The sequence below is a fragment of the Xenopus laevis genome, chromosome 6S (assembly GCF_017654675.1).
Source record: "Xenopus laevis strain J_2021 chromosome 6S, Xenopus_laevis_v10.1, whole genome shotgun sequence".
Lineage (NCBI taxonomy): Eukaryota > Metazoa > Chordata > Amphibia > Anura > Pipidae > Xenopus > Xenopus laevis.
In genome coordinates this window covers 124,106,817-124,121,436 of record NC_054382.1, presented here as the reverse complement: position 1 = coordinate 124,121,436, position 14,620 = coordinate 124,106,817, and the positions used below count along the sequence as shown (strand labels likewise).

At 41.3% G+C, this 14,620-nt stretch overlaps 1 protein-coding gene across 1 annotated transcript; it reads right to left on the bottom strand.

Moving 5' to 3' along the window:
- Positions 1-4,042: 4,042 nt before the first annotated feature.
- Positions 4,043-12,730, bottom strand: ccn3.S (cellular communication network factor 3 S homeolog). Its single transcript, XM_018223919.2, has 5 exons — positions 12,625-12,730; positions 11,429-11,648; positions 9,864-10,115; positions 8,146-8,360; positions 4,043-6,696 (listed from the first exon to the last, which is right to left on the bottom strand). Exons 1-5 carry the CDS (start codon positions 12,667-12,669, stop codon positions 6,391-6,393), a joined length of 1,038 nt encoding a protein of 345 aa, XP_018079408.1. The 5' UTR covers positions 12,670-12,730; the 3' UTR covers positions 4,043-6,390.
- Between the last annotated feature and the right edge of the window lie 1,890 nt (positions 12,731-14,620).

Genomic DNA, 14,620 nt, shown 5'->3' with positions numbered 1-14,620 from the left:
GTTTATTTAATGTTTACATGATTTTCTAATAGACTGTAACAATCGCACCTGGTGGATTAGTGGGGGGACAGCAGTGACGCTTGCCGCCCCCTCGGCGAGGACGCCTGCCGAGTCGTTAGGCTGCTCCACTGTAGGCCGCAGGCGCCGTATCTCTAGGGCACGCGCGGCGCACCTCTGTGTAATTTAAAGGTGCAGTCACACTGGCGTGATAACGCCAGCGCGCATTACTGCGAATTTCAAACAGTATATATAGCTCATTAGGACTGTGGGACCTTGCCCGTGATAGGTTTTGTTACCTTGTGGTGTTTTGAGCTTAGTGCTGTTTTGAATCCTGATCTGTATCCTGTTTTGACCCCTGCCTGGCTATTGACTATCCTGAACTCTTGTATCCTGACCCTTGCCTGAATACCGACTACCTTTTCTGCTAATCCCTTCTGATTGATCACCCGGTTTGACCTTTGCCTGCCTGACTACGTTTGTACTTTGCCTGCCCCGACCCGGCCTGTTCTGACTACGATTCTGTCTCAAGCCTTGTACTGCGTTCTTCTGCCCAGAGACTTTGCTATCTCGTTGTGCCCCTCTGCTTGCCCAGAACCCCTTGCCTTGCACCTCTCGTTATAAGACCTGACGGCATCTGAGTAGCTGAGGGCTCCTCCAGAGGCCAAAGGCGGCTGCTACAGGCAGAGGCACAAGCCGAGACCAGGGTGCTTGGCATCGGTTCTGGGTTAACTCGGTAAACTCTCCTTTTTTGCATAAAAAATATACAAACCCTGAGGGTGCCAGTCTTTGCCTTTTGCTTTACATTTTCACTTGGCACCCAGTTATGTGGAGTGCACCTATATAACGATATATATATATATATAAACCATGGCCCGAAGAGTATTTAAAATGCATGAACAGCGGATGTAAAGTTTCGGTCTCAATTGGGGACCTTTTTCAAGGGACAGAAACACAGTGGGGAGATCTTGCGAGGCACAGGTCTTCTATTCTTCCTTGCTAAAGGACTGTGGTAGCATTCACCTGGAAATAATGTATGATGTCTAGACTATTTGTTGCATTTTGGGTTTGCTTTAATGTTATACAAAAGGATTGGGAGACACCTAGTGGTCACATCCTATCAATATTTTTCTTTCTCTGAGCATCGGACTACAAATGAGCACTTTATCCATTATTCGCCTTTGAATATTGATCAACATGACTCACTAACATGTTTTGTTGTTCTCTTGTTTTGTGGAGCTCTTCAGCTCCTTTTAGCCCTCTTACGCTGCTTTTAGCCCTCTTCAGCTCCTTTTAGCCCTCTTCAGCTCCTTTTAGCCCTCTTCAGCTCCTTTTAGCCCTCTTCAGCTCCTTTTAGCCCTCTTCAGCTCATTTTTGCCCTCTTCAGCTCATTTTAGCCATCTTCAGCCTACTGTGATGATGTCTTTGCTTGGCTGCCCTCCAGGTCCTACACCCCAAAAAACCATGTCCCAATAGCTTGCCTGATGAGAGTTAAAGAGATCTTAAGTGTCTCTCTGCAAGTTTGAATATGTGGCTATGAATTTTTGGGCTGTATCTGTGCCATTCAAGCAGCAGTTCTGGATGCACAATTGACCAATAAGTGTTCATTTGCATGCTCCTGACCATAATTCCTTGAGTGAGAGTTAAAGCCTTTCTTTTTCTGTTTGTTTTAAGGCAGTGTTATGTGTGTTACACAAGGCCAAGTGAATATTGTCTCTTGTAAGAAGGTTTCTCACTGCCCAGGAATAGAATTGGATGTCTAGGCACTTGTAGCTGTGGGCTCCATATTTATCTTATGTATATACGTAGAATAAGCATTTTACATCCTTCTGGTTGATTTTATTTAATATCCCAAGTACTCTGATGGTTGGAAAAGTCATTACTGCTCAGTATGTTACTTTGTAGAGAGAGAGGTGAGATTCCTCCTACTTCAGTGAAGGGTCCAACAATGTAAGGAAACAGATGGAGCAGACATTGTTGTTGCATCTGTAATATATGGCACAACATTTGCACTTTCAAGGAGCTTTGTGACACTCTACCTCCACAAGATTCCGCACCATCTTCTTGGACATGAGTTTTCACCCACAGTCACTTTGTCATCCTGTTCTGGCTTTTGCCTCAGCACCTGAAATGTGACCATGGCCTTGTACTCATTCTTCTGCCCAAATTATATAAACATGAGCCCCAGAGACAGTTGGCACCGGGTCTGACGGGTACCTTCTGGTCATTTTGATCAGTCTCAATATAGCAAATAATTAACACTATTATTTTTCATTGCAGTGGAATCTCCCAATGAGAAGCAAACTGTCATTCTTATGCCAGGTAAATATTTTCCCAAGATCATACATAGTACAGGTATGGGACCTGTTATCCAGAATGCTCAGGACCTGGGGTTTTCCATATAACGGATCTTTCCTTTAATTTGGATCTTCATTCCTTAAGTCTACTAGAAAATCATGTAAACATTAAATAAACCCAATAGGTTGGTTTTGCTTCCAATAAGGATTAATTATATCTTAGTTGGGATCAAGTACAAGCTACTGTTTTATTATTACAGAAAGAAGAATGAATCATTTTTAAAAATGTGGATTACAATAGAACCCCAATTTTACATCCCCTACATTGTTGTTTTGTTGTCCCACCTATATATTTTACATAATACATTTGCTTGATGTTACATTTTCCTGGATTTTACATCATTTTTTTCTGGTCTGTATTTGTGTTTGTATAAGGGAAAACAATGTCAGTCTGGGAGGAGGCTGACTTGTTAGGGTCAGGGCACAGCCTCAGATTCGGGGAGATTAGTCGCCTGGCGACAAATCTCCTCTTCTTCAGGGCGACTTATCTCCCCGAACTGCCTCCCCTGCCTGCTAGAATGTAAATCGCCAGCGTGATGGCATTCGGAGCATTTAGTTTTCCAAAGTCGCCCGAAGTTGCTTTACGAGTTGCCCGAAGTTATCTCATGAGGAAACTTCAGGCGACTTCAGAAAACGAATTGCTCCGAGTGCCATCCCGCTGGCAATTTACATACTAGCTGGCTGGAGGCAGTTTGAGGAGATTAGTCGCCCCGAAGAAGAGGAGATTTGTCGTCGGGCGACTAATCTCCCCGAATCTGATCGTGTCTCTGCCCTTACAGATACAAACCTTCAGCCAAATGAACAAAACTAATATCTATCACAATAAAGAAGTAGAGACCATGTTAACCCAACAGGCCCCTCCTTTGCCCTTCCCTTCTTCCCTTATATTTTTTAGAGTTTGTGTTAATTAGAAACATATTCAATAAAAAATATAAAAAAATTAGTTTGTGCCTGATATATTGGATATTCTGTATAGACGGAACTATGTCAATATGTCAGAATGTCAGGACATGGGTAACGGCAATTACAAAAGTTACTTTTTTTTTTTTTTTTTTTTTTTTTAGAATTTCTGAAAATAATCATTTTGCCAAATCCAAAATGTGTCAATATGTCTTTGTACCCAAACTGCCTAATTATAAAGCTGTACCACAGCATGTTTAAAGGGATGGTTCACCTTCATATTAACTTTTAGTATGTGATAGAATGGGCAATTCAATTGGTCTTCATTATTTATTTTTTATAGTTTTTGAATTATTTGCCTTCTTCTTATGACTCTTTCCAGCTTTCAAATGGGGGTCACTGACCCCATCTAAAAAAACAAATGCTCTGTAAGGCTACACATTTATAGTTATTGCTACTTTTTATTACGCATCTTTCAATTAAGGCCTCTCCTATTCATAGTGCAGTCTTTTAGCCAAAATGCATGGTTACTAGGGTAATTTGAGCCCTAGCAACCAGATTGCTGAAACTGCAACCTGGAGAGCTGCTGAATAAAAAGCTAAATAGCTCAAAAAACACAAATAATAAAAAATGAAAACCAATTGCAAATTGTCTCAGAATATCACTCTCTACATCATACTAAAGGGTCATTTAAAGGTGAACAACCCCTTTAATAACAAACAGATCTAGAAGTTTGTTATAATTTTCTTCCTTTATACCCATCGAAATGCTACCAAAGAAACACAGTCCCAAATCATTAATTCAGTCCTTTTTATTACAACATATTTCTATGAAAATATAAAATACAAATACTTATGCAGGTACAGGTAGTCCCAATAACAAAAAATACATATTTTACATTTATACACAAATATACAAATATTTATTTGGTGAAAAAGCATATATTATTATTATTATTATTATTACAATGAAAAAGTCAGATACCTTAAAGGGAGAAACCAATGCACAGAAGACAGACGATTTGTAAATCTACTTATTATACATATATACAATACATTTCCCCAGGCAGTAATGAGAGTTCTAAGGTTTGCAGAACATAGAGACCTGCAGCAGTTCAAGGAGAGAGAAAATCATTGTCTAAAGAGCAAAACATTTACTGATTGCACCTTTTTTTGCACTTTGCACACTGCCTCCTTTGTTGCAAATGATCCCTAATATCTCGGGGATCACCCCCTAGTTTTCAGGATACTGGAAGTTTTTCAACTGCTAATATAATTAATTTGAAACAGTTCAACAATGTCTCTGACTGGCTGCACTCAGCTGAAAACTAACTTTGTGAGAAGACAAGTCTTGTGACTTAGAACCAACCAAAGAAATGTCACGATTATTCTATGGGCACTAACTTCATTTCCTGAGCAGAGCAACATCACAAGATTTTCCTCTTCTCACAAAACTAATATTCACCTAACTTTAGGGGTGGCCTAATGAACAGGAGGTGGCGCTGTTGTTTCAAATTCAGCTGCTAAAACCTTGAGAATGCATTTCCAACCAGCTATGGCAAGGCAAGATCACATTAATCAAACATAAATATGATTCAAGCAGGAACGTAAAGTTGTTGTAAAGTAAAGCTGGCATGATGTACACATCACTTTGCAGTAGCAATTAGTTATTCTGGCCAACAGTATTTTAGTTTACAAAGTGCTATGGGGGTAATATCATAAACATGAATAAAACATTTAGAAAAAGTTGGGAAATCAAAACACAAAAGAGAAGTTCCCCTTTACAGCTGAACAGGTTTGCACACATTAGGAACAGGGTAGGAATGTTTCTTCCTTCATGCTCAATGAAGTGCAAAACATAATGCACAAAAAATACAACATGGAATAGTCATTGATTATAAATGAGAGTATTTACAATTGTCATTGCAGAACCAAAGCCAGCCATTAAATGGAATTATCTGACAAGAAGATCAGCAGTGCTCTATCTTATATGCAAAGTTATGTAATTATATTCAGCAAGGGCACATTTATTTGCCACAGGGCCACCAAGACAGATATATACTTCGGGGCTGGACTGCCGACAAAGCCATATACAACAGGGCTGAGCTATATATACTATATATACAGATGCAGGGGGGCCAAGGAAGTATAGGGGCCCCATGGGACCCTAATTTATATACAATTTCAATAAATATTGGTAAAACAGTTCAATCTCTAGATATTTTGAGGGCCTGAAAAATGATTTGCTGTGCGGCCCAATAATTTCTAGTTTAGCCACTCTCCAGTAGAGATTACAGTCTACAATTTCACAACTTCAAAGTTCTAAGTTCAGTTTTATCAGGGTCGTGCGGGTCAGGAAAAACTCAAAATGCACCCGACCCTAACCCGCAATACAGACCAGAGGCCACTCTTGGGATTGATGGCTCAGACCCAAAAACTCAACCCGCACCCAAGCCTAACCCGCACCCAAGCCTAACCCGCACCCAAGCCTAACCCGCACCCAAACCTAACCCGCACCCAAACCTAACCCGCACCCAAACCTAACCCGCACCCAAACCTAACCCGCACCCAAACCTTACCCACACCCAAGCCTAACCCGAACCCAAGCCTAACCCGAACCCAAGCCTAACCCGCACCCAACAATAACCCACACCCAACCCTAACCTGCATAATGTTGCCATTGTAGGACCCACACCCAACTACATACCCAAATCATCTTACTCTGTACACTAGTTCTATGTGCTCCTCTGTTTTCAAGACAGGGAATCTTTGGGAGCAGCAGAGCATTGTACTTCCCCAGTCTGACCTGTGGGCCAACCATAATGCAAAATGGTTGGCCAAATTTCAACATGAACCCGGCCAACCGGTGGTCAACCTGTGGGTCACTGTGGGTTTCTGGTCAACCTGAACATCACTACAATGCAGTGTCTGAGCCACAGTGAAGTATATCAGCAAAGGGAGTATTGATTTGGTGATATACATATACAATGCCTCTCAGTGTTCTGGCTGTGAAATATCTCATTGGGAGGATAGTTCTGTTTCTCTGTTGGGTTAACAATCAGTCAAGGTCATTTAAGGTCCTTACCATTCTGAGATGAATTTTTAATATCAAAGCCCAACCCATAGTCTTTCAGAACCTATACATGTAAGTTGGATATCAGCCCAGGAAACCTTGCGTTATCCACCTGAAGCAGACTGCTGTCCTGCGGGCAGTTGTAATGGCACACGCATGTACTGATCACCATGACTGGTTTCTTGATGATCCGTTTCTGAGGACACACAAACTCTACGTTCATGGTCTTGGTGGTGTGAGGAGTGCAGCACCGCCCGTCACTACACTGGCCGCAGAACTTGGGCTTGTACTGCTGGACGCTGGTGCAGTTCTTGTAATGGAAGTGGATGGGTTTGCTTGTCTTTCTTACTCTCACGCACTTCTTCCCTTTCTGAAATAGCACAAAATTAATTGACAGTTAATAATTAGTTCCTTTTCATTCTAAAGTAAATAACGGCCCAATGAAACTTACTTTAAGGAGCAGTAAGACCAAAAAATTAAAGTGTTTTAAAGAATGACAATACAATGTACTGTTGCCCTGCACTGGTAAAACTCTACTAGAGTTTATATAAACAAGCTGCTGTGTAGCCATGGGGGCAGCCATTCAAGCAAAGAATCACATTGTTTACTACAGAGCTTATCTTTTATCATATATGTATCCTGTACCTTTTCTCCTTTTTCATCTTTGAATGGCTGCCCCCATGACTACACAGCAGCTTGTTTATATAAACTATAGTAGTACTTATCTGTTATCTACTGTGTATCCTGTGCTTGAATGGCTGCCCCCATGGCTACACAGCAGCTTGTTTATATAAACTATAGTAGTACTTATCTGTTATCTACTGTGTATCCTGTGCTTGAATGGCTGCCCCCATGGCTACACAGCAGCTTGTTTATATAAACTATAGTAGTACTTATCTGTTATCTACTGTGTATCCTGTGCTTGAATGGATGCCCCCATGGCTACACAGCAGCTTGTTTATATAAACTATAGTAGTACTTATCTGTTATCTACTGTGTATCCTGTGCTTGAATGGATGCCCCCATGGCTACACAGCAGCTTGTTTATATAAACTATAGTAGTACTTATCTGTTATCTACTGTGTATCCTGTGCTTGAATGGATGCCCCCATGGCTACACAGCAGCTTGTTTATATAAACTATAGTAGTACTTTGCTGTTATCTACTGTGTATCCTGTGCTTGAATGGATGCCCCCATGGCTACACAGCAGCTTGTTTATATAAACTATAGTAGTACTTATCTGTTATCTACTGTGTATCCTGTGCTTGAATGGATGCCCCCATGGCTACACAGCAGCTTGTTTATATAAACTATAGTAGTACTTTGCTGTTATCTACTGTGTATCCTGTGCTTGAATGGCTGCCCCCATGGCTACACAGCAGCTTGTTTATATAAACTATAGTAGTACTTATCTGTTATCTACTGTATCCTGTGCTTGAATGGCTGCCCCCATGGCTACACGGCAGCTTGTTTATATAAAACTACAGTATAGTTTCTGAAGCAAACACATCAGATTTTACAGTGCAGGACATTATCATTTTTATAACTTTAAAACACTTTGCTTTTTTGGTGAAATGGCCAATGAGTGTAGATTGTAGGTATCACATTATAGAAGATGTGGCAAGTAACAAGTAAGACCAGCAGAAATGGTCGACTGCAGGGGACATGCAGAACCAGCAGAACCAATAAAAGCAACCAATGAAGTGAAGAGCAAGATTAGAGACCAAATATGAAATACAGAATAAGAACATAGCAAGAATGCAAATTCCAAATATATTTGGAATTTCTAAGGCATCATTGGATGATTCAATTCTGTACCTTCTCAATGTGCCAGCCAGGCTCCTCTTCACAAGGCCTCACCATGCACAAGCGGATCTGTTTCTGCATCTCACAGCGAGCGTTGCGGTTGGTCACCCTAGAGGAAACACCCATTCCGCACGTCTTGGAGCAAGCACTCCATTCTGTGGTCTGTGCAATACACGCAAAGCTCGGGTCTGAGGACTCCATCCCAAGAGTGGCTTCTGGTCTGTAAGCTGTAAGGGACATAGGGAAGAGAGGTCAGTGCTTTGTGCCAATGTTTTAGTGTAATTGTGACTTGGACCTGATACCTGTCTTAATTTTTAATTTTTTTGATCTATTAACCACTGGTTATCCAAGGACTTTGCTTGAGGAACAATGTTTTAGATACAAAACTGTGCAATGCAGCATTAGAGGAGCAAGTTGCAGTGGTGTCTAGGTGCTTGTTCTTAAAGGGCATGTAAAGGCAAAAAAATAAAGTCCCATTTTTACTTTCTTTAATGAAAAAGAAACCTATCTCCATATACTTTAATTAAAAAATGTGTACTGTTTTTATAAGAAACCTGACTGTATGCAGTGAAATTCTCCCTTCATTTACTGCTGTGGCTAGGAATTGTCAGACGGTCCCTAACTGCTGAGCAGGGAAACAATCATACTTATGAACAGCAGGGGGAGCCCCCGCCTTACTTCCCAGCCATGCAGAACTCAAGCAGCTTTGTTTATGACGATCCCTAAGCAGCCCAGACCACACTGAGCATGTGCACAGTCTTAGTCTTGCAAAGATGTATAACAAAGTTACAAGATGGTGACCCCCTGTAGCCAACTTTGAAAGCATAAATTATTTGTTTGATTAGGCTTGTGGTGCAGTAAGTACATGTTTATATTTAGTATACAAAATACAGCATTTCTAGCCTTATTCTATTTTAGACTTTACATGCCCTTTAAGGGTGCAGTGTTGCTAACAGATTCTGTGAGATTCATTTGGGGCAAAATGGAATGTCTGTAGGTACAATTTGTAAAGGGAGCCCTGGAATTACTGCCTGCTCAGGTGTAAATTAAGGGACAGAGGGCACCGTGACTTGTGACCAATTCCCCCAAGCAGTCACAGTTGGCAATTTGGTGCACAGCACTAGAATAGAAAAGTACTAGTACCTGCAACCAGGTCCATACTGGCAATCTGGCATTTCTGTAAGATGCCATAGACCAGGGGTCCCCAACCCTTTGTGCATTCAGATGTAAAACCAGTTGGGGAGCAACACATGCATGGTTGTGCAAAATAAGTCCTGTGATTGGCTATTGGTAGCCCCTATATGGACTGGCATAGTACATCTGGTTTTTAAGCAACAAAACTTGCCTGGAATTCAAAAATAAGCTCCTGCTTTGAGGCAACTGGGAGCAACATCCAAGGGGTTGATGAGGAACATGTTGTTCATGAGCCACTGGTTAAGGATTCACTATTTAGTGGGCTGGTGGGGGGCTGTTTGGGCATCTGTTTTCCTGAAATGCCAGGACCTATTTTGAATCCCATCCCCATCGTTTATGACTGGAGCAGTTTTGCTCTAATTTTTGCACCTAGTGCTAAGCTTTGTGTGCTCTAGTTCTTAACCTGTAATGATCCCCAGTAAGTGCTGGTGCTGGTTTAAGCCCCCTGATGTGATGTGGGGCAGGCCCACATATTTGGGAAAGAGTGACACTGCTTGTTCTTGTACAATAACAATAAAAGAAAACCAAAAACTCACCGGCCATGGCAAAGCCGCCGATCGCCATCTCCTCTTTGGAATCACAAACCCACTTCTCACAGCATTCTCCGGGCACCTTTACTCTCCTTGGAAAAGGGCAGTCTGGGCTGGGAAGCAGCAAGTCCAGGTTACAGCGGGGCACGCAGCCAATATGGCCATTCAGGCAAGTGCAATGGTATTTACAGCTGGGCTGGAAGCTCTCTCTATTCCGATACACCACCCCATCAAAGACACAGCTGTTGCCTTCCAGAGCTGATTTGTAAGCAGAAAAACAAGCAACGTTACCCAGAGGATAAACAGGAACAAAAGGGGCATTCTCCTCCAAAACTGATCCTACAACAAAAGCTTCACTTGTTCCTAGGGTTGCCACCTTTTCTGGAAAAAAATACCAGCCTTCCTATATATTTATCTTTTTTCCCTATTAATAACATTGGGATCACCCATCATTTTTACCGGCCAGGCCGCTAAAATACTGGCCAGCTGGCAACCCTACTTATTCCCCATGCCTCAATTAAAATCATAGTATTAGCCAGAAATACTTTTCTTCAGGTCCTGGATTTCTTCCATGTTCCTATTTTACCCTTACAAAGTAGGGTGGATAAAGAATTCCTTTCTGCTTTATATTTAGAGGAACATTTATCAAGGTTCGAATTTGGAATTCATGTGAGTTTTTTTTTAAAATGCCCAAAAACTCCCATGAACTCAAAATCGAAATCTATTGATTAAATTGAATTTCTAAAACTCGGATGAATAGAATCGACCCGAAAACTCGAGTCGAAATTGAATTGAATTTAAAACACTCAAGTTTTTTCTCTCCAAAAAAAAAAAACCCTTGAATGTCAGGAAGGCTGCAAACATCTCCAAACTGGACATCCACCTGGACGTCTCCCATTGACTTAAAGGACCAGTAACATCAATAACTTAACGAAACTCCGCTTGCGCTCCTCTTCAGAAAAGGCGAACTGGCGATCCATCGTGCGGCGCCCGATTTCTCCTCCCTGCCTTCCTTATAGGAGATAGCCAGGGAGGAGAAATCGAGCGCCGCATGATGGATCGTCGCTCTGTCGCCTTTTCTGAAGAGGAGCGAAAGCGGGGTTTCGGTAAGTTATTTCTTAATAAAGACTTAGCAATTTCAAAGTTTAATTTGTCTTTGTGTTTTATTTTTTGTTGTTTACTAACGAATTAAAAAAAATTATGTTACTGGTCCTTTAAAGCACAATTCAGCAGGTTTTAGGTGGTGAATAGTCAAAATTCAAGTTAGAGATTTTTAAAAAACTTGAATCGAACTTGAATAACTCCCTTTTTGACCATAAAAAAATGATGATCACTAGGAGCAGTCTTACATTGCCACTGTAACTGTATTGTTTGACTGTATGGCAGCTCCACTCATAGGTATAAATGTAAATATAGAGAGAAGGCTTATTTTGTGCCCAGTTCGTTTACAGTATAGGAGAAATTCATGGAAGAGAACCTTATATTGGGTATATATTCTCTGGGCACATGTTACAGTAGTTACAGAGTTTTTCCCAGGCTTGTTGCCACACACAGTGCAGAGCTCGGCTTACCCATGCAAGTGCCAGTTTCCATCCTGGGATCTGCGTTAAATTCACAGTAAAGTCCTTTGTCCTCTTGGCAGGGGTTCAGATGAGAGCAGCTCTCTCCCTCCTGTCTGGCACACACTGGGCAGCAGGCACAACCATCTAGTATAAGTAGCACAGAGGGTGCACAGCTGGGCGGTTCCTCGGGACACTGGTCACACTGGGACGGGCATTTCTGTGACGCCACCTGTAGAATTCCATGAAATGAGTTTATATAAATATTATGCTAACCCATGTTACTCCTGTTACACTCTACCAATAGCCAGCATGCCAGGGTGCCAATCAGCCTTAGCTTTAAAGGGGAAATTTAAAGTGTAGACACAACAAGTAACCATCCAATGGGGTTAAAAGGAGAAGGAAGTTATTTTCAAAAGCTCCTTCATCTGATTGCCCTTCTCTTGCCCTTTCATAGGAGCCTGCAGCCTTGGTGTTTAACAAATAACCTGGCACGTTAGCAAACTGGCACCCTCCCCAACATAATATTGGCAGGACAGGTTCTCTAGAGATGCACAGGCTTCAGAGCAGTGTGTGTTAAATGTTAGGTGAAACTAATATAATATATGTGTTGCCCATCAGCGCTGGCATTGCCCATGCACCATAATGCCAGCTTCTAAAATGACACTGAATTAGTTCTCTGCGAGGGGCATTTGATGACAACTAGATTGTCTAAATGGTAAGTGACTGGGGTCAGGGGACAAATCTTTTGAAAAATTATATATAACTGGGTTTCCTTCCCCTTTACATTTGAGATAAGAGATCTGAAGTAGAACTGAAGCGCTAACAAGACAAACTCAAGAGTAAAGAGAACAACTGTCGGCACCTTTCTGTGTGCTTGGTTCTTGCTAGTAAAGATGTGAAGCATCATTCTGTTAATGTCTGTTACAAAGTTACTTTAGCTAAATAGTTTCAGCAGTCAGTACCAGCAATGCAGAGAATATAAATAGCCAGGCAGATACTGTGCAATTGCAAAAAAAAAACCTTTAAACCCACTGAAAATATTTAATTAATGTCTGTTACAAAGTTACTTTAGCTAAATTGTTTCAGCAGTCAGAACCAGCAATGAAGAGAATATATATAACATTTGTTTGGGTTGAGATCCCCTTTGATAAGAATGTGCATCCTCATATTTAGAAAAGCAGTAATATGACATAAAGGGCACTTACTTGCTGTATGAGGAGGATGAAGCAGAGAGCGAGGTGGGGAGTCATGATCGCCAGTGCAGAGGTACAAGCAGGACACTTCCACTTAGTAACACAGTGAATGAGACTCCAGAGCTCTGCCTGCCCATATATAGACTGGCTACTAATTCAGCATCAACCTCATTGGATGAGGCTCCGGAACTGGGCAGTACTATCTACATGTGTCCATGGACCCAGATTCCATTGGGCTCACATTGTGCTGAGTGGCCACTAGATGGCGCCATAACCCACACCTGGTACAATGAGCTGCATGGAAAGCAAATTCTAGCCAAAAATCCAGAGGAATTCTGTCTGTGATCATAAAAGCATTTTGTGTCAGGGGAACCAATTACTCATGGACGTATCAGGAATGTGCAGACGTCTAGCAAAGTCTGAAGGGGATACACAGCCATAATGTGTACTGATGTCAGCTCAGTCGCCAAGTCTTACAGTAACCTTTATTTATTCCTCAGCAAATGGACTAGCCAAGTAAAATCTGTCTATACATGACCTACATTGTATGTATTTTGCACATGAATTTCCTTTATTAATTATTAGAACACTTTTGTCAAAATATGGTGAAAAGCATATATTGATAAATTCAATTTTATGGACTTTTTGCAGCTAATACATACTCTTCCCATTCAAATCAAAGCCAAAGTTTCCCAGCTGATCTAACCAACCAGGCTTTGATTTTGTTTGAAGCCCACCAAGACCTGGCCTTGGGCAGAAAGTTTTTAGGGGTGGCATGCTACTGATAATCTGTTGCTCATGGTTGAAGGAAGGTGCCCCTTAGGAAAAGGCTGCATACCTGAATTAATATTGGCTATACCAAATTGAAAGCTGGCCCTGTCTGCCATAGGATCTGCAACTGTCAATTTTTTGCTATAAGGAACACTGAGCAAAACTATGGATGAAGGGAAGATTTTACTGCAAAAAAACACTGGCACCTGGAGCTGGATCATCAGAGAAGCTTTTCATCAAAAGAATATGTATCATTGAAACATGTTAATATACTCTAAGGCAGGGGTCCCCAACCTTTTTTACCGTGCGCCACATTGAAATGTAAAAAGAGTTGGGGAGCAACACAAGCATGAAAAAGTCCCTTGGGTGCCAAATAAGGGTTGTGATTGGCTATTTGGTAGCCCCTATTTGGACTGGCAGCCTACAGGAGGCTCTGCTTGGCACTATACTTAGTTTTTGTACAATTAAAACTTGCCTCCAAGCCTGGGATTCAAAAATTAGCACCTGGTTTGAGGCCACTGGGAGCAACATCCAAGGTGTTGAAGAGCAAAATGTTGCTCACGAGCTACTGGTTGGGAATCACTGCTCTAAGGATACAGTTAAATGGAGGCTTTACCAATACACTATTCATGTGACTCTTAATCATCAGGTGTGGGCCCTCAAATATGTTGGTGGCAGGGTGTCGCTGAACTATGCTTTCTCTGTAGAATTTAATAAATGGGTGCCAGTTGTTCTTGAACTCAACAATAAAGGCTTTATTAAAGTGGACCTGTCACCCAGACATAAAATAAGTTCTTTTCAAATTAAACATGAAATCCAAATTCTTTTTTTATTAAAGCATTCATAGCTGTTGTAAACTCTTTTAAAAATCTCAGCTGTCAATCAAATATTGTCTGCCCCTCCTCTATACCTTAGGCAATTACTTTCACTTTCCATTCAGCACTTCCTACATGTCACTGCTCTCCCCACATTCCCCCGTTCTCTTCACCATTTAATTGTGTAGCCAGGACATGGGGATGGACATCAGGTCCCCCATTCTGGTGCAAGATTCTGAGATGATACAAGACTTGTCTTAATATCAGTGTCCACAAAATGGCTGCTGCCTGCTTGTTAGAATTATGAGTTCCCAGACTGAAGGAAACAAGATTCACATAATTTATACAGTGTAATTAAAGTTCATTTTGCTTGACTAATGTGATAAAATAGGATTCAGAATAATTTTTTTTGTTTGCGGGTC